Below are 21,184 nucleotides of genomic sequence, written 5' to 3' on the forward strand. Positions count from 1 at the left end.
TCTGATTGCTCTGGACTAGGTTTTCATTAAGGCTATCTCAATATTTTGGTGCAATGAGCTTTTCTTCTACTCTGAAGAGTCCCTCAGTTCCTGCCACTAAAAAACAACCCCGCAGCATGAGGCTACTACCACCACACTTTACTTTTAAGATGGTACTCTGCAGGTGATGAGCAGTGTCTGGTTTCCTTCAAACATGATGCTTGGAATTGAGGTTCATCAAACCAGAGAATCTTGTTTCTCACAATCTGAGGGTCCTTTAGGTGTTTTTTTGCAAATTCCAAGTGTGTTTTCATGTGTCTTCACTGAGGAGAGGTTTGAGTCTTGCCAAACCACCATAAAGCCAAGATTGGTGGAGTGTTGTAGTGATGTTTGTCCTTCTGTAAGTTTCTCCCATCTTCATATATAATCATGGAGCTCAACTAGAGTGACCATCAGCTTCTTAGTCACCACTCTAGCCCAAGGCCCTTCTCCATCAATTGCTCAGTTTGTCCAGAAGGCCAGCTCTAGATAGAGTCCTAGTTATTTCGGACTTCTTCTATTAAGGGTAACAGAGACTACATGCTTCTGTGAACCTTCAGTGCAGCAGAATTGTTTTTGAAATCTTCCACAGATGTGTGGCTTGATGCAATTCTGTTTCTGAGCTCTACAGACAGTTTTTTTTTTATCTCAGAGCTTAATTTTTCTTCTGATATGCATTTTCAGCTGTTGGATCTTTTATAGACCTTATTAAGACGTGTGTATGCCTTTCCAAATCATACCTATTCAATTGAACTTGCCACAGGTTAACTCCATTCGAAGTGTAATAACATCTACAAGCAATATGAATGCTCCTGTGGTAAATTTCAACTGTCCCAGATAAGGGTGTGAATACTTATGCAACGGAATCACAGTTTTTAATTTTTAATACATTTGCAAAGTTGTTAAAAACCTGTTTTGTTTTCTTAAGGAGTTTAACATAAGGCAGCAACATAACAAAATTGTACAAATTAAGGGGTATGAATACTTTTGCTAGGCACTGTATATAGAGCCCTCTAAGAAGGTGAGGAAACCAGTCTGAACATACTTTTTTTTGTTTTGCATCCCTAGTCGTTTTACTCTAGCAACATCAGTCCAACATCGAATGAGCTCTCGCCAAATTTCATCACATGAGATCAGAGCTTGAGCACAAGATGGCAGTTTTCTCCTTTTCTTTGTGAAAATCACATTTGCTATTTTGTAGAAATGCTGGGTGATTAATTGTTTGGGTGGAAACTGTTGATGGCTGGAGGTTTCACTGGAATGCTGCAAGGGCGTTTGGCACAGCGAGTGGGACACCAAATTACATAATGCGTTCTTTCATGATTTAAAGCTCAGCATAATGGACTATTTTTAATCATAATGTCAAAACTTTAAACTGTCCTCAATTTAAATACTGCATATTTCTCAGGAGATATTTATGTAGTCTTTAACAAACTTAACAGATCCAAACTGCACCAAATCTACCAGAAAAAATAAAGAAGTAGGCCTCAGCCTCATAAGACATCCTGTACAAACACATCAGCTTCTGTACTGAGGTAAATATAGTGTAACGTAAGAGCGTAGTGGGATTAGAGCAAAACTAAACCGCGTTGGCAGCGAGAACTATACTTGCTCATATCTCTCCATGGGTGAACAGGTCTTGTTTTATTTATGAACACATGGGTATTTTTATATTGTAACCACATAAATATTCTTCAGAGTCTATGAATGTCCCATTTAATAGACTTTTGCAGCCATTACCTAGAATCTAATTTCCAAATTCCCTGTGAACCTCGGATTTGAGTGACCGTAAGTCCTCATTGTAGCTTCTGAGCTTTTGAAATGTACTAATTATCAACTGATAGAACCACTAATTCTGTGGATTATATGCATTCTGGGATTGCCTTATGTATGAAGATTTTGTCCAAAACCGTCCAGACGAGCAATGAGTTTTGGAACACAGCCAGTGTGTGTTCAACTGTAAGACACTAACAGAAGTGAAATGTTTTTGTGTGTGCATGTTTTAGTGCCTTACCAGATCAGAGTTTGTTTCCTTTAAGTCAGATCCCTCGTCCTTGTTGCTGTCTTTGTGGCTGTTGCTCTCCTCCTCTGCCTTGCACAGGTGAACTTTGACCTCACAGTCTGGCTGGTCTCTAGAGTCAGGCTGTTGCATGCATGCATGGGCAAGTTAATGAAGGAAAACAAAAAAACAACAATAAAAGACGAGCATGATAGAAGACAGACAAGATCAAGAGGAATATGATGAAGGAATGGAGTGATGTAAGGGCAGAATAGACACATTTAAACAAAATGACAAATGAAACATGGGGAAAAGGCATAGTGATACCCATCACCAGCAAATAAAAAATCACAAGACGATGAAAAGTATGTATAGGAAAAACAGTTTGGTCATTGTGATATCAGACAAAATGGCAAAAAGAAACAAAACAACAAGTAGGGAAAGCATCATCTTTGGTTTGAGGAGGAGGAGGAAACAGGAAATGGAGTAGAGGGAAACAAAGGAATCATAAAGAGAGGGAGAAGAAAAACAAAGGGAGAAATGTAGCAGCGACCACAGGTCATGGTGCCCATGCAGTGAGGAAAAAGAGGGAGAGAAGGAGGAAGGGAAAAGTCTGGATTGGATCTCAAGAGTTGGGCCTCTAATGGAGCCTAAATGAATGCCTGTTAGATTCATCCAAATGTGTCTAATACAAAAGTGCTGTACTGGACCCCACTGATTTTCTATGGATGAACAAATACAACTTCAAAATGTCTTCTTTTATGTTCCACAAACAAAAGAAACTCATACAGATTTTTTATGACATGAGGATGAGAAAATGATGACCTGCTCCTTTAAAGGGAAGTTTACTTTCAGAATAAGAAATTCCTGATAATTTACTCACCCCCATGTCATCCAAGATGTTCATGTCTTTTTGACTTCAGTCGCAAAGGAATTAAGGTTTTTGAGGAAAACCTTACAGGATTTTTCTCCATATACTGTAGTGGACTTCAATGGAGGCCAATGGATTAAAGGTCCAAATTGCAGTTTCAATGCAGCTTCAAATGGCTCTACACGATCCCAGCTGAGGAATAAGGGTCTTATTACATATTCAAGTAGGAAAGGTCATGCTCAGTTAGTTATTCGTCTATGTATTTCGCTTCAAAAAGGTAGGGTAGGGCGAAAACCTCCATCTCATTTTCTCCTCCAAATTCAAAATCGTCAGACATCGTTGTTTTACTTTTTTTTATTATTTTACTTTCTTTGCACGTTTGCTTCGTAAACACTGGGTTGGTACTTTCGTCCAAGTCATGCGTGACCTTTCCAACGTGATTACTTATTGAGTGAAGTCCAGCAAGTGCAAGACAAGCATTTGTGGTTAAATATACCAAAATGGTATGATACATAAATTTTTTTTTAGCAAATTATCGATCGTTTTACTAGATAACACCGTTATTCCTTGTCTGGGATTGTGTAGAGTCCTTTACAGCTGCACTGAAACTCTAGTTTGGACCTTTAACATGTTGGCGTCTATGGAGAAAAATCCTGGAAACGTTTCTTCAAAAACCTTACATTTTTTTTCAACTGAAGAAAGAAAGACATGAACATCTTGGATGACATGGGGGTGAGTAAATTATCAGGCATTTTTTATTTTGGAAGTGAACTTCTTCTTTAAGAGGCTACGCTACTATCATTCTTTAGAAATATCTATGAATATCAAATAATGATTTTACACTTATTTGCTAACATGCATGGATTAGCCAACTTATGATCGCTTGAATAGTCAGGTTAAAAATGCAAAATCTAAATTCTAAAATAAATAAATATACTTTACAAACAAACGTATACTATTTGGTCACATTTGAATGTAATGACATAAAAATACCTACTGTAATACCAAAACAGTGGATTCTCCAATCAAAATAAAAACTTTCATAACAGGTCAGTTCGTAACGGTGATCTACTCCATTAGAGGCCTAAATGCTATCCACTATGAGGCCTTATTATGCGCTACAAGCATGCATTGTTATAGTGGTCGGCAAACCTTTCTAAGGCAAACTCAATGATCTAATCAGGCAAAGCAACGAAAAGAAAAATTGCAGATAAAAACAGACAAAAATCCAAGCAAAAAGAAAAGAATAAAGATGCAACGGAATATCTGACCAAGAGATTGTGTTGCATACCTTCTGTTGGGTCGTGTACTGGTTGAACTGAGCATCTGCAGGGCATGAGCAGTTTGCTGCAGGGTCCTCAGCCTCCGACAACAGGGGCATCAAGGACATCCCTTCCACACGCTCCCTCTCTGGGGGTTGCCCCAGGGCATCCACCCTCTCACTGAGGGCCTGTAGCTGAGCCTGGAGGGACTGCAGTCTGCCATGCAAGGCCTCCACAAGGGGCAGCGTGGAGTTCTCAGCCTGGCTCTTCTCAAGCAGAACCGGTTCTGCAGACTCATTTGTCGTAATCTTACGATAGACACCGTCTGGTGAGATACAAGATGGGTCGGGTGACGTCAGAAGCTGAATGGCTGAGGTAACAAGTTGCGCCTGGTCGCGAATGGCAAGGAGGTCTTTTATGCTGAGGCACTGAGCTGTATGAGTGTGACTTGTTCCTGAAACTATCAGATTCTTCTCCTCTAGAATATCGTTCTGCTCATCGCCAACCGGGCCTTCGCGATGCGCCTGGCTGGGGAGGCACTCAGCCGAGTCCCCTGCTTCAGCATCGGTCTCCAACGCTGGACGCGCGGAGCCTTGGTTGGAAGCCAAGTCGCATCGTTGAAGGTTAGAGAGAAGTACGCGGTTCTCATACTGAAGCTTTTTTACTTTGCCGTTCAGCTCTGAGATCTGAAGCCTGGCAGCATGTAATTCTTTATGGCTGGCTTCGTTTAGTTCAGATTCTCCATCTTCAGAATCACCAGGAAGGATTGTGGGTGAAGTGATGGTTGTGGATGACGACGGCTCTATCTCAGTGACAGGGGGAAGCTCAGACTTGTAATGGTTAATCTCGTTCATCAAGAGCTTGTTCTGCTCTTCCATTTCTATCAGAGAGCGCCGCAGCAGATCCGCCTCTTCTTCTACAAACTGTAAGTGCCGCTGTAGCTCCATCACATTCTCAGATGTTGAAAGCAGAAGCTGATTTCCGACTCCACCCGGGATGCCGACTCCACCTGGGGAATCTTGGATCTTCATGTCGTCCATTTCGGCACGAAGGCCGCGGTTCTCCACCTCCAACTCTACGATCCGTCGGCTTAGGAGGTTTGCCTCCTCTTCTACCAGTTTCAGGTGGACTTTGACCTCAGCCTCTCGGGTGTGAGGAGAATCAGCGACCTCTTCAACAGTTAGTGAGGCATCAACCTCTCCGTACACAGAGCGATACTTTGCCAGTTCCTCCCTCATGGCCTCATTGTCTTTGACCATCTTGGTGAGCTTCTTGCACATGAGAGCTGACTCCTCTTTGGCGAAGTGAAGCTGGCACTTTAGGTCTGAACTGTCCTCTGGAGGCTGGAGAGGAAGATTTGCAGAAACGAGACAATTACTAGCTGCTTCAATATTGAACAATATGCTATCCCTATACCCCTCTTCCACCACCACTTCAACTTGCTAAATCTTCTGATCTTGAACCAAAATCAAAAAGCCATTGGCTAAGGTGGGGTAATGTCCTTGCCGCATAACAGGGTTCCCGCTCTAAGCCAAATGTCAAAATTCCCTGACTTTCACGGACTAAAAGCTGAACTTCCATGACCTATAATGATAATAATTGCTCACATATCATCAACTTCATCATCATTAACTTTATTTATAAAGCACTTTAAAACAGCCACAGCTGACACAAAGTGCTGTACATTAAAAACTAAAACAATCAACATTCACAAAAAAAAAAAAAAATGAAACAAACAGATACATTTATAACTAATTAAGTTATTAAGAAACTAAGTCTCACTGAGGCCAAAAGCCAAAGAATAAAAATGGGTTTTAAGACGTGTTTTAAACATATATATTTTAGCACAAAACACACAATTTTTTTCTCACAATTTAGACTCTTTTATCTTGCAACTCTGACTTTTTTCTCAAAATTGCAAGTTTGTATCTTAAAATTCTGACTTAACTCGCAATTGCGAGTTTATATCACATAATTATGACTTCATTTCTCAGAATTGTGAGTTTATATCTCGTAATTCTAACTTTATAACTCACAACTGCAAGTTTATATCATGCAATTCTGGCTTTATAACACACAACTGCAAGTATATATCACACAATTGCAAATTTATTTCTCAGAACTGTGAGTTTGTATCTCATAATTTTTACTTAATTTCTCAGAATTGTAGGTTATTTCTCATAATTCTGACCTTATAACTCGCAATTGCGACCTTATTTCTCAGAACTGTGAGTTTGTATCTTACAATTCTGACCTGTGTGTTTATATCTCGTAATTCTGACTTTATAACTCGCAATTGTGACTTTATTTCTAAGAATTGTGAGATAAGTCGCAATAATCTTTTTTTATTATTATTTTTAAATATTTATATTTATTACTTTTATTTTTATAATTTTTTGTAGTCAGGTTATGCAAGAAGGTAACAAGAACAACTTTTTAGGATCTCTTTTGTGATAAATGCATTTGGTCTGTACAGTAATATCTGAACCAAGACCACTTTGTAGAAGCTGATCAAGAAAGTAGACCACAACCATAATGGCCTTAAAGGGATAGTTCACCCAAAAATGAAAATTCTGTCATTGATTACTCAACCTCATGTTGTTCCAAACCTCTAAGACCTTCATTCATCTTCAGAACAGACTGTATTTTATAAAGCTACGAGAAAAATGTTTGTGCGCGAAAAAATAAAAAAATAACTATTTTATTTAACAATTTATTTTCTTTCGTGTCAGCCTTTGACGCGCATTCAGAAGAGTACCACAACGTAGGGCTGGACAATATGACCTAAATTCAAAATCTTGATTACTTAAATGCTAATTTTTTTGGAATGGCTTAAAAAAGCAGAGCATAGACTACTCCTCCATGTTGCCATCAAACCTGCTACTGTAAACAAAAGCTTGCAATGCTTCTGATTGGTCCAATGCGAAATAACCAACTTTTACGTCAGTTAGAGATTCTGAATTTCGGTTTTGCTTACTTTCCGATTAATCGATGCATGCATGTTGTGGTACTGTCGTAAATGTCCATCAAAGACCAATATGGCAGAAAGGAAATTGTTAAATAAAGTCATTATTTTTGCATTATTTCATAGCTTTATAAAATTTTAACCACTGATGTCAAATGGACTATTTTAACAATGTCTTTACTACCTTTCTGGGCCTTGAACGTTTCAGTTGCATTGCTGTCTATGCAGGGTCAGAAAGCTCTCGGATTTCATCAAAAATATCTTTATTCGTGTTTCGAAGATGAACGGTCTTACAGGTTTGGAACGACATGAGGGTGAGTAATTCATGACAGAATTTTCATTTTTAGGCGAACTATCTCTTTAAGAAATAATAGAACAATGACAATAAACATTTTAAATTGATAACACCTGCTTCTATAAGTACAGTCTGATATCAATGTGTACTTTACCAGTCCTCGTTCAGATCGTAATAATATCACAATAGCAGCATAACAAGTCATCTAATGTATTGTAGTATTAGTATGTATTACCTGAGGCGATGGTTTTTTATCAGGTTTGTTGTTTGTTGGTCTGGCACCTCTCTTCTTCAAAGAGTTCTAGAGAGAAAAGATGATAAATTAATTTAAAATGTGTAAAAACATGAATGAGTAACTCTTGAAAATCCCCTCCCCAGCCACCGCTCATCCACTCTGATAACACACCATCACTTCTATCTCTCTCTTTACGATATTTTATTCACTAAATAAATCATAATTTGGCAGGAAACCAGCATGGAATTAAACTGATACACATCAAAGAGTGAGGTTTTTCATTGTTTCAATGAAATAAAAAAAACGTCACTGCAGAAAAGGAGATAGGAGAAGGAAAGACATTATAAAACAAATAAAAAAAGAGTCTTGGATGCTGATTAGTTAGTACATATTCACAATATAGCACAGCCTTATTGCATAAAATAGCACAGGAGAATGGGTGCTGTTTGGGTGAATACAGACAGACTGCTGCGTGAAATTCAATTTTCACTTTCTGTGGTATATGGGCTGACAGAATGGCACAGGTTAATGGCAATGCAGCTTTTAATGGCACTAAACTTCATTAAAATCAATAGATTTGTGCTGAAAGAAAATGAAGGCACTGACTTAGCAGTGTATCGACCATTTTTGTGCCACTGTTTATTTTAATTTAATGTGTTTTGCTGAGTGTGTGGAAAAGAAGTCTGAACATAATGAGATTATAGCAACGTCATTTATCCCTCTACTAACTCCCACAAGGCCTGAACATGTAACGGCTGTACAGTGTGTGTATACACATGCTGTGTAATGGGGTTTTCTTCTGTGTATGACTCCTCCAGCACGAGCACACTCACTCACACTCACTATAGTGACTGAGTGCTTCCTGCTCTTGCACTCCACACAGTCATGATAAAATTCCATCCACTTGCCAGGCTGATGCAATTCTGCCTTTCTAATGCAATGGATGTGTTTCCCAAACAGTCTCTTTCTTGTGACACTCACTTTCACAATTTCATATTATACGTTTTTTTAATTGACGTTTGCAAGAATATTTGTATTTGCCAATAGATTGACCCTCACTGATTTGAGTAACATGAACAGTTTAAAGACAGTTCAAACTGTCTACTAAAGAAAACATCTTTCATGACTCATAGTGTGCAAAGCGTGTGCGAATAAGTTCTTTTTACCCCTTCCAGAAGTCATGTGGCAACATGAACATGGAATATTCCTCATATTAAGCAACCAACATGAAAATATGGGGAACGGAATTACAATATGAGCAGTTTTACTAAAGACAATGGCTCACCACTAAACAGCTATAGGAACCAAAATATATATGTGACCCTGGACCACAAAACCAGTCATAAGGTTAAATTTTACAAAACTGAGATGTATATATAATATGAAAGCTTAGTAAATAAGCTTTCTATTGATGTATGGTTTGTTAGGATAGGACAATATTTGGCCGAGATAAATCTATTTGAAATCTGGAATCTGAGGGAGCAAAAAAATTAAAATACTGAGAAAATCACCTTTAAAGTTGTCCAAATTAGGTTCTTAACAATGCATATTACTAATCAAAAATTACATTTTGATATATTTACAGTAGGAATATTACAAAAAATCTTCATGGAACATGAACTTTACTTAATTTCTTAAAGATTTTTGGCATAAAAGAAAAATCAATAATTTTGACCCATACTATGTATTTTTGGCTATTGCTACAAACATACCCCAGCGACTTAAGACTGGTTTTGTGGTCCAGGGTCACATATTTTAAACAGAAGTATTGCAAAATAATGCAATGTAAAACACAATTTCATGCCTTGTAACTCAGCGGCACTGGCAGGCGTGGCAAAGCGTTCATTTTGGAGAGTTTGTGAACTAAGTTCCAGATTTTTTTCACATGATGGGAATAACAATAAAACAATAACTTGTTCAAACACTGATCACTTCTGGTCTAAAAGCTGCAACTACAAGTCAAGATCAAAATGACGTAGCAAGAGATCTTTTTATTTGCTTTGTAACGTTACATACATCTAAATTTAACAGATTACTGAAAAACTAGATGTATTTACAAGATACTAGACGTGATAGCAAGTTGCTAGCATGTTGTTAACATGTTTATAGCATGTTGCTAGCAGGTTTTTCTCATTACCATGTTGTTTCGTGCATCATATGCATGTTGCTACCATTTTGTTAACATGATTTTAACATGATTAGCATGTTTCTAGCATATTGCTAACACGTTTGTAACATGATTATCATACATGTTTTAGCACAATTAGCATGTTCCTAGCTTGTTTCTAGCATAAGTAGCATGTTGATGGCATTTGTTGCTACCATGTTTTTAACATGATTGTTAAAATGTTGCTATCATCTTAAAACATGATTTTCATGTTGCCAGCATGTTACTAACATGATTAGCATGTTAGCATATTGTTAACATTATTTTAACATGATTAGAATGATGCCAAAACGTTTTGCCATGACTAGCATGTTCTTAGCATGTTGTTAACATGATTGTTACTAGCATGATTAACATGTTTTTAACATGATGAGCCTATTGTTACAACAGTTAGCATGTTGGTAACATTGTTAACATGGTTTTAGCGTGATTAGCATGTTGCTAGCATGTTGCAAAATGATTAGCATGGTCTCAGCTTGTTTCTAACATGATTAACATGTTGCTAGCATAATCAGCATGTTGTTGGTGTTGCTACCATGTTTTTAGCATGATTAGCATGTTGTCAACATGTTTTAGCATGACTAGTATGTTCTTAGCATGCTTAGCATTTTGCCAGCATTTTATTAGCACGTTAACATTTTTTAACATGATGAGCCTGTTGTTGGCGTGATTAGCATGTTTGCAATATATTGTTAAAATGGTTTAAACATGATTAGCATGTTGCTAGTGTGTTTCTAACATGTTACTAGCATGATTTAGCACAATTAGCATGTTCTTAGATTGTTTTTAACATAATTAATATGTTGTTGGCATAATTAGCATGTTGTTACCATGTTTTTAACATGTTTTTAGCATGAATAGCATGATGTTAGTATGCTTAGCATGTTGTTAGCATGTTACTAGCATAATTAACATGTTAACATGTTTTTAACATGATGAGCCTCTTGCTAACATGTTGGTAACATTGTTAATGTGGTTTAACATGATTAGCATTTTGTTAACATGTTCCTACCCTGTTTTAACATGTTAAGCATGTTGTCAGCATGTTTAGCATGACTAACATGTCCTTAGCATGTTAACGTGATTAGCATGTTGCCAGCATGTTACTAGCATGATTAACACGTTAACATGTTTTTTTTTTAACATGAGCCTGTTGTTCGCATGATTAGCATGCTGGTAACATATTGTTAACATGGCTTTAACATGATTAGCATGTTGCTAATGTGTTTCAAACATGTTGTTAGCATGTTGCTAGCCTGTTCCAAGCATAATTAACATGTTAACATGTTTTTTTTTAACATGAGCCTGCTGTTAGCGTGATTAGCATGCTGGTAACCTATTGTTAACATGGCTTTAACATGATTAGCATGTTGCTAATGTGTTTCTAACATGTTGTTAGCATGTTGCTAGCCTGTTCCAAGCATAATTAAAATGTTAACATGTTTTTTTTTAACATGAGCCTGCTGTTAGCATTATTAGCATGCTGGTAACCTATTGTTAACATGGCTTTAACATGATTAGCATGTTGCTAATGTGTATCTAACATGTTGTTAGCATGTTGCTAGCCTGTTCCAAGCATAATTAAAATGTTAACATGTTTTTTTTAACATGAGCCTGCTGTTAGCATGATTAGCATGCTGGTAACATATTGTTAACATGGCTTTAACATGATTAGCATGTTGCTAATGTGTTTCTAACATGTTGTTAGCATGTTGCTAGCCTGTTCCAAGCATAATTAAAATGTTAACATGTTTTTTTTTAACATGAGCCTGCTGTTAGCATGATTAGCATGCTGGTAACCTATTGTTAACATGGCTTTAACATGATTAGCATGTTGCTAATGTGTTTCTAACATGTTGTTAGCATGTTGCTAGCCTGTTCCAAGCATAATTAAAATGTTAACATGTTTTTTTTAACATGAGCCTGTTGTTCGCGTGATTAGCATGCTGGTAACATATTGTTAACATGGCTTTAACATGATTAGCATGTTGCTAATGTGTTTCTAACATGTTTTTAGCATGTTGCTAGCCTGTTCCAAGCATAATTAAAATGTTAACATGTTTTTTTTTAACATGAGCCTGTTGTTCGCGTGATTAGCATGCTGGTAACCTATTGTTAACATGGCTTTAACATGATTAGCATGTTGGTAATGTGTTTCTAACATGTTGCTAGCCTGTTCCAAGCATAATTAAAATGTTAACATGTTTTTTTTTTTTACATGAGCCTGTTGTTAGCATGATTAGCATGCAGGTAATATATTGTTAACATGGCTTTAACATGATTAGCATGTTGCTAATGTGTTTCTAACATGTTGTTAACATGTTGCTAGCCTGTTCCAAGCATAAATAACATGTTAACATGTTTTTTTTTAACATGAGCCTGCTGTTAACATGATTAGCATGCTGGTAACATATTGTTAACATGGCTTTAACATGATTAGCATGTTGCTAATGTGTTTCTAACATGTTGTTAGCATGTTGCTAGCCTGTTCCAAGCATAATTAAAATGTTAACATGTTTTTTTTAACATGAGCCTGCTGTTAGCATGATTAGCATGCTGGTAACATATTGTTAACATGGCTTTAACATGATTAGCATGTTGCTAATGTGTTTCTAACATGTTGTTAGCATGTTGCTAGCCTGTTCCAAGCATAATTAAAATGTTAACATGTTTTTTTTTAACATGAGCCTGCTGTTAGCATGATTAGCATGCTGGTAACATATTGTTAACATGGCTTTAACATGATTAGCATGTTGCTAATGTGTATCTAACATGTTGTTAGCATGTTGCTAGCCTGTTCCAAGCATAATTAAAATGTTAACATGTTTTTTTTAACATGAGCCTGCTGTTAGCATGATTAGCATGCTGGTAACATATTGTTAACATGGCTTTAACATGATTAGCATGTTGCTAATGTGTTTCTAACATGTTGTTAGCATGTTGCTAGCCTGTTCCAAGCATAATTAAAATGTTAACATGTTTTTTTTTAACATGAGCCTGCTGTTAGCATGATTAGCATGCTGGTAACCTATTGTTAACATGGCTTTAACATGATTAGCATGTTGCTAATGTGTTTCTAACATGTTGTTAGCATGTTGCTAGCCTGTTCCAAGCATAATTAAAATGTTAACATGTTTTTTTTAACATGAGCCTGTTGTTCGCGTGATTAGCATGCTGGTAACATATTGTTAACATGGCTTTAACATGATTAGCATGTTGCTAATGTGTTTCTAACATGTTTTTAGCATGTTGCTAGCCTGTTCCAAGCATAATTAAAATGTTAACATGTTTTTTTTTAACATGAGCCTGTTGTTCGCATGATTAGCATGCTGGTAACATATTGTTAACATGGCTTTAACATGATTAGCATGTTGCTAATGTGTTTCTAACATGTTGCTAGCCTGTTCCAAGCATAATTAAAATGTTAACATGTTTTTTTTTTTTTACATGAGCCTGTTGTTAGCATGATTAGCATGCTGGTAATATATTGTTAACATGGCTTTAACATGATTAGCATGTTGCTAATGTGTTTCTAACATGTTGTTAACATGTTGCTAGCCTGTTCCAAGCATAAATAACATGTTAACATGTTTTTTTTTAACATGAGCCTGCTGTTAACATGATTAGCATGCTGGTAACATATTGTTAACATGGCTTTAACATGATTAGCATGTTGCTAATGTGTTTCTAACATGTTGTTAGCATGTTGCTAGCCTGTTCCAAGCATAATTAAAATGTTAACATGTTTTTTTTAACATGAGCCTGCTGTTAGCATGATTAGCATGCTGGTAACATATTGTTAACATGGCTTTAACATGATTAGCATGTTGCTAATGTGTATCTAACATGTTGTTAGCATGTTGCTAGCCTGTTCCAAGCATAATTAAAATGTTAACATGTTTTTTTTAACATGAGCCTGCTGTTAGCATGATTAGCATGCTGGTAACATATTGTTAACATGGCTTTAACATGATTAGCATGTTGCTAATGTGTTTCTAACATGTTTTTAGCATGTTGCTAGCCTGTTCCAAGCATAATTAAAATGTTAACATGTTTTTTTTTAACATGAGCCTGTTGTTCGCGTGATTAGCATGCTGGTAACCTATTGTTAACATGGCTTTAACATGATTAGCATGTTGCTAATGTGTTTCTAACATGTTGCTAGCCTAGAGCCCTGCATTTGAGCCCGAGCCCGTCGGGGCCCGACTTTTTTTTGCCCCTAGGGCCGGGCTTCGGGCCAATTTTCACGTCATAACTTGCACGCATATCGGGCTTCGGGCCTGCTTTAGAAAAATATAAAAAGTTTAATGAGATTTAATGCGTGCGTCCCCGGAAGCGCCAGTGATGCCTAACTCGCGCATAGCAGAGTATGAGCGGAGCGCGGAGTGGAGCGGTGTGATTTTGAATGGAGGAAAGAGCGGATTTTTTTAAAAGTCGGAGCGTCATGATTTTCACTCTCTTCAAGAGCGCTCCACCACCGCTCCATCATGAGTACAATTCATGCCAATGGTCCATAATATAACTGCACATTAAGCAGGAAATCATATGTTAAACATGTTCAGCTTGATAGAGATGGATCACTCAAATCAGAAATAGTGTGATCTGTAGGTAAAATAACTGACGAAAACGTATTATTTTCATTACAAACTTTGCACTGGATAAAGCAGCAATACTCTTTTAATGCTGACAATTATCAGCTGTGGTCGCTGGTCGGAACAAATATTGCACACTATGTTTGAAAATCTCCTGTTATTTTATTTTATTATATTTTATGAACAGGACTGTTACATTTCACACATACTTATTTATTTATTTATTTTTTGACGCGGAGCGGTGTTTCTGATATCAGTGAGCGAGGAGTGGAGCTGGAGCAGAGCGATTATTAAATGCAAGGAGCGCGGGGGGAAATTGTTGCCGCTCCACTCCGCTTACATACTCTGCGCAACACAGAGATTTTCAGCCACGTGGTAAAGTTGTGTTTTTGAAGTTTTCTATATTATTATTAATTCTTTATATATTTGTTCATTATTCGTTTACTTTACCACTGCGACTTTGTATGTTCCGGTTTTGCGCAGCAGAGCTGCCTGCCCAGTTTGAAATGCCTTTGTTCTGAGATGGTGATAATAAACTTTAAATCTAACATTGTGATATATTGATGTTTGTTTTATATCTGTGGACTGCATTGTAGACTAGTCAAGTGTTGATTTGATATATAGGTTAAATTGAGTAAACTCACTGTGGACCACATACCGCTTGGATATCGATGTCACTTAAAAAACTAAAACTTACATTTAAAAAACAAACAAACAAACAAACAAAAAACTCCAAACATTTCTCTAAATTGTTCTGATAAAAAAACCAAAACGAAAAAACATAAACTTCCTATTAAATACGAATCTGGTCTATTTTAATGGCTGTAACAGTATAAGCTGTTTGGCGGAAAAAAAGACGGGCTTCGGGTCGGACTCGGGCCAAAATTTTTGATAAGCTGTCGGACACGGGCCGGGCTACAGCCTGTGCGTTTCGGGCCAGGGCCGGGCTAGGGCTTAGATTTAAGGCCCGTGCAGGGCTCTATGCTAGCCTGTTCCAAGCATAATTAAAATGTTAACATGTTTTTTTTTTTACATGAGCCTGTTGTTAGCATGATTAGCATGCTGGTAATATATTGTTAACATGGCTTTAACATGATTAGCATGTTGCTAATGTGTTTCTAACATGTTGTTAACATGTTGCTAGCCTGTTCCAAGCATAAATAACATGTTAACATGTTTTTTTTTAACATGAGCCTGCTGTTAACATGATTAGCATGCTGGTAACATATTGTTAACATGGCTTTAACATGATTAGCATGTTGCTAATGTGTTTCTAACATGTTGTTAGCATGTTGCTAGCCTGTTCCAAGCATAATTAAAATGTTAACATGTTTTTTTTAACATGAGCCTGCTGTTAGCATGATTAGCATGCTGGTAACATATTGTTAACATGGCTTTAACATGATTAGCATGTTGCTAATGTGTATCTAACATGTTGTTAGCATGTTGCTAGCCTGTTCCAAGCATAATTAAAATGTTAACATGTTTTTTTTAACATGAGCCTGCTGTTAGCATGATTAGCATGCTGGTAACATATTGTTAACATGGCTTTAACATGATTAGCATGTTGCTAATGTGTATCTAACATGTTGTTAGCATGTTGCTAGCCTGTTCCAAGCATAATTAAAATGTTAACATGTTTTTTTTAACATGAGCCTGCTGTTAGCATGATTAGCATGCTGGTAACATATTGTTAACATGGCTTTAACATGATTAGCATGTTGCTAATGTGTATCTAACATGTTGTTAGCATGTTGCTAGCCTGTTCCAAGCATAATTAAAATGTTAACATGTTTTTTTTAACATGAGCCTGTTGTTCGCGTGATTAGCATGCTGGTAACATATTGTTAACATAGCTTTAACATGATTAGCATGTTGCTAATGTGTTTCTAACATGTTTTTAGCATGTTGCTAGCCTGTTCCAAGCATAATTAAAATGTTAACATGTTTTTTTTTTACATGAGCCTGTTGTTAGCATGATTAGCATGCTGGTAATATATTGTTAACATGGCTTTAACATGATTAGCATGTTGCTAATGTGTTTCTAACATGTTGTTAACATGTTGCTAGCCTGTTCCAAGCATAATTAACATGTTAACATGTTTTTTTTAACATGAGCCTGCTGTTAACATGGTTAGCATGCTGGTAACATATTGTTAACATGGCTTTAACATGATTAGCATGTTGCTAATGTGTTTCTAACATGTTGTGAGCATGTTGCTAGCCTGTTCCAAGCATAATTAACATGTTAACATGTTTTTTTTAACATGAGCCTGCTGTTAGCATGATTAGCATGCTGGTAACACATTGTTAACATGGCTTTAACATGATTAGCATGTTGCTAATGTGTTTCTAACATGTTGTTAGCATGTTGCTAGCCTGTTCCAAGCATAATTAAAATGTTAACATGTTTTTTTTAACATGAGCCTGCTGTTAACATGGTTAGCATGCTGGTAACATATTGTTAACATGGCTTTAACATGATTAGCATGTTGCTAATGTGTTTCTAACATGTTGTGAGCATGTTGCTAGCCTGTTCCAAGCATAATTAACATGTTAACATGTTTTTTTTAACATGAGCCTGCTGTTAGCATGATTAGCATGCTGGTAACACATTGTTAACATAGCTTTAACATGATTAGCATGTTGCTAATGTGTTTCTAACATGTTTTTAGCATGTTGCTAGCCTGTTCCAAGCATAATTAAAATGTTAACATGTTTTTTTTTTACATGAGCCTGTTGTTAGCATGATTAGCATGCTGGTAATATATTGTTAACATGGCTTTAACATGATTAGCATGTTGCTAATGTGTTTCTAACATGTTGTTAACATGTTGCTAGCCTGTTCCAAGCATAATTAACATGTTAACATGTTTTTTTTAACATGAGCCTGCTGTTAACATGGTTAGCATGCTGGTAACATATTGTTAACATGGCTTTAACATGATTAGCATGTTGCTAATGTGTTTCTAACATGTTGTGAGCATGTTGCTAGCCTGTTCCAAGCATAATTAACATGTTAACATGTTTTTTTTAACATGAGCCTGCTGTTAGCATGATTAGCATGCTGGTAACACATTGTTAACATGGCTTTAACATGATTAGCATGTTGCTAATGTGTTTCTAACATGTTGTTAGCATGTTGCTAGCCTGTTCCAAGCATAATTAACATGTTAACATGTTTTTTTTTTACATGAGCCTGCTGTTAGCATTATTAGCATGCTGGTAACATATTGTTAACATGGCTTTAGCATGATTAGCATGTTGCTAATGTGTTTCTAACATGTTGTTAGCATGTTGCTAGCCTGTTCCAAGCATAATTAACATGTTAACATGTTTTTTTTTTTACATGAGCCTGTTGTTAGCATGATTAGCATGCTGGTAACATATTGTTAACATGGCTTTAACATGATTAGCATGTTGCTAATGTGTTTCTAACATGTTGTTAGCATGTTGCTAGCCTGTTCCAAGCATAATTAAAATGTTAACATGTTTTTTTTAACATGAGCCTGTTGTTAGCATGATTAGCATGCTGGTAACATATTGTTAACATGGCTTTAACATGATTAGCATGTTGCTAATGTGTTTCTAACATGTTATTGGCATGTCGCTAGCCTGTTCCAAGCATAATTACAATGTTAACATGTTTTTTTTAACATGAGCCTGCTGTTAGCATGATTAGAATGCTGGTAACCTGTTGTTAACATGGCTTTAACATGATTAGCATGTTGCTACCATGTTTTTAGCATGACTAGCAGATTCATGGCATGCTACATTTTCAGTGGCATTGTGATGTTACATACATCTAAATTTAACAGATTGCTGAAAAACTAGATGTATTAGCAAGTTACTAGCATGTTTTAACACGTTAACATGTTTTTAACATGTCTGTTGCTAGCCTAATTAGCATGTTGCTACCATGTTTTTAGCATGACTAGCAGATTCATGGCATGCTGTTAGCATTTGATTAACATCTTAACATGATGAGCCTGAAGTGCTAGCATGTTAATATCACATTAGGTGCGTTCCGATCGACAGGGTCCCTACGCAGTGTTCACTGCTCCCTACTCCCTTAGCACGGTATATCCGCTGAAGTGGACTTCGCTGACAATAATCGCTCATTCGGAATGCCCTGGAACGTCATCAAAGCAAATCAACGGCAGGGTCACGCAGATTATGATTTAACATAAATAAATATTGTAATTTATTTTACTTTCAAATTTAAATACATATAAAAAACGTATGTATCTAAAAAATATAGTCCAAATGTATATGTTTAGACCGTTAACACATTAACAGATTGTAGTGGTCTTATCTCACGCACTTACAGCCTATATTTAACTATCCTGTGATAACATTAAATAAAACAAGACAGAGCTTCACCTCGCCAGTTTTACTTTCATTCATAAAATACAATATGCAAATGTAACATGACTCGCCATAACCATTCATAAACACTCTAATTTGTATAATAATAACAACATTTATTGCAACCGCTCCATTGCAGAGCCTTTGAAAAAAAACTTCAACGGCTCTGCTCCATCATTACTTCAAACTGGTGAGGCGGTGCGCAATGACAGTTGAGTAGTTTTCCCCGTCCACTTCCTGTAAAGTGAAGTACCGATGTTCCCTTACTCCCTATGCCGTTCGCAGTGCCCTTCGAACTGAACATGTTCACTCCCTTCGGTTTGGAATCTCACTTAAGATGGCAGAATACCCTGTGAAGTCCACTTACGGTCGAATGGAACGCACCTATTGTTAACATGTTTGTAGCATGTTGCTAATATGTTTCTAACATTCTAAACATACTCCTAGCATGTTAACATTTTTAGCAAGACTAACAAGACAAAAACCAGCTAAAACCAGTTGATTTTTTGCCTCTTTAACTCTGGGGCACTGGCAGGCGTGGCAAAACATTTAATTCACTTTAAATGCTGCAACTACAAGTCAAGATGAAGAAATGAAGTAGCAAGAGATCTTTTCATTTGCATTTGCATTCAAAAGTGGAGGCAGATGAACGTGAGCTTGCAGGCGTGGCTTTAAGAGAATGAAATGTTTTGACTGGAAGGTCCAGCAATGACATTTTGATTATACATCACATTTGCTAACATTAAGATCTATAGCATGTTTTTAGAAAAGAGTGAATTGTCATTTCATGCTGACTTCAATAAGAAACACAATGTTCATCATTGCATAATTCTGTACTGCTAGCACATGTTGAATCCAAGTAGTTTGTCACCTGAGCTCTGAAAAGCTTATCAGCTACCTGAATTTCAACACCACGAAACCTAATGCAGGTACGGAAATCTGAGAAGCGCACACACACACACACACAGGTCTATTCAGCCGTGCCCTGATCTTGTGCCTGCTTGATTTATTCTTATGAAACACACTCATCCTCCAACACAGGATATAAGGAATAAGATGATGGCATGTTACAGTCAGTGATGAAGAAAGAGTGTCACTGTATTAAAAGAAAACCCCATCCATCCTGAAGGAACAACGGAGGACCCATTTATATCAGTCTCTCTAAATTCACCTGCTCATTTGACTGAATTATGATGACTTGAGTTAGTGGAGTGTGTGAAACTGAGAGGTTCTCCAAGTCACACACTTTTTCCTTCAAAATTGAATGAATGTCGCGTAAGAGAGCCTGTTGAGACACGAGTCTGGATAGAGAACTGAATGTTTCTAAGAGGATTCTATTTCTTTCCTGTGTTTAGACAAGAAAATCTACGTACAAAAGACAGCATAGGAAGCATGTGTGCACACTGGTTTGAGGAACTTGAGACGTTGTGTGGAGGGACATTTAAATAGGTCTTAAAAATAACTGTTGTGTGACAGAACAATCACAGCACTTTAACATGAACATGTCAAAAGGCATCACTGAATGGAAGTGTTAGTTATTTGTCTGCGCTCTCCGCCATCTCCAGAGGTTTGTGTACTCCTCTACATCCCAAATGACTCCAGAGAGAGAATCACACTTCATTTCCTTTCATAAAAATAGAAGGTGACAAAGAGAGAAAGCTGGGAGGAGAGACACATTGGTAAAGATGTGGATGGATTATCTATTTTGAGAACTGAAAATAATGCCATGAAAAAGAGAAAAACAGCTGATCAGGAGAGCATTGTGTTCACTGAACAAATCACAATATAGCTTTTCAAATCATTGATTTTCAGTAAAAGTTGCGATTATATATTTATATTAAATAAATAAATGTGCGACGCGTGTTTCTGAGTGAAATCAGTATTACCAAAATGAATTTGCAATACAGTGGTGGCACAGAAGAACACACAAGTTTGCTTCAAAAGGCCATTATTGATCCCCCGGAGCCATGTGAGACACTTTTTATGATGAATGGATGCACTTTATTGGGCTTCAAAATCTTAACAGCCATTCACTGCCTTTATAAAGCTTGGAATAGGTAGGACATTTTTAATAGAACTCCAACTATATTTGTCTGAAAGAAGAAAGTCATATACATCTAGGATGTCTTGAGGCTGAGTAATTCACGGGGTAATTTTTATTTTTTGGTGAACTATCCCTTTAATTTATTGGAGAGTCGAATCCAGACATTTTTCCACAAATCTGAATTAAAAACGCTAAATTATTTTAATTTTTAACTGAACGCCACAACTAACAAAACATTTTGTGACAACAATGGACTGCAGCATGCAAACTATTATACTACGCTTGTCATTGCGAATGCGTTCTGCTTCACATACTAATTAAAACAGTATTCTGGATGGAGTGCACACTGCACACCGCTCCATAAGCTG

The 21,184-nt window shown here is 36.8% G+C and overlaps 1 protein-coding gene across 1 annotated transcript in view; it reads right to left on the reverse strand.

Annotated features, from left to right (window-relative positions):
* The window catches only part of mtcl2 (microtubule crosslinking factor 2), an 81,627-nt gene that overhangs the window by 22,280 nt on the left and 38,163 nt on the right, over window positions 1–21,184 (reverse strand). The window contains exons 3-5 of the mRNA XM_073823508.1: window positions 7,646–7,711; window positions 4,180–5,493; window positions 2,033–2,161 (exon numbers count right to left, since the gene is read on the reverse strand). Of these exons, the coding sequence (XP_073679609.1) occupies window positions 2,033–2,161; window positions 4,180–5,493; window positions 7,646–7,711 (1,509 nt within the window). The remainder of the gene's footprint in view (window positions 1–2,032; window positions 2,162–4,179; window positions 5,494–7,645; window positions 7,712–21,184) is intronic.

The sequence above is a fragment of the Garra rufa genome, chromosome 18 (assembly GCF_049309525.1).
Source record: "Garra rufa chromosome 18, GarRuf1.0, whole genome shotgun sequence".
Taxonomy (NCBI): domain Eukaryota; kingdom Metazoa; phylum Chordata; class Actinopteri; order Cypriniformes; family Cyprinidae; genus Garra; species Garra rufa.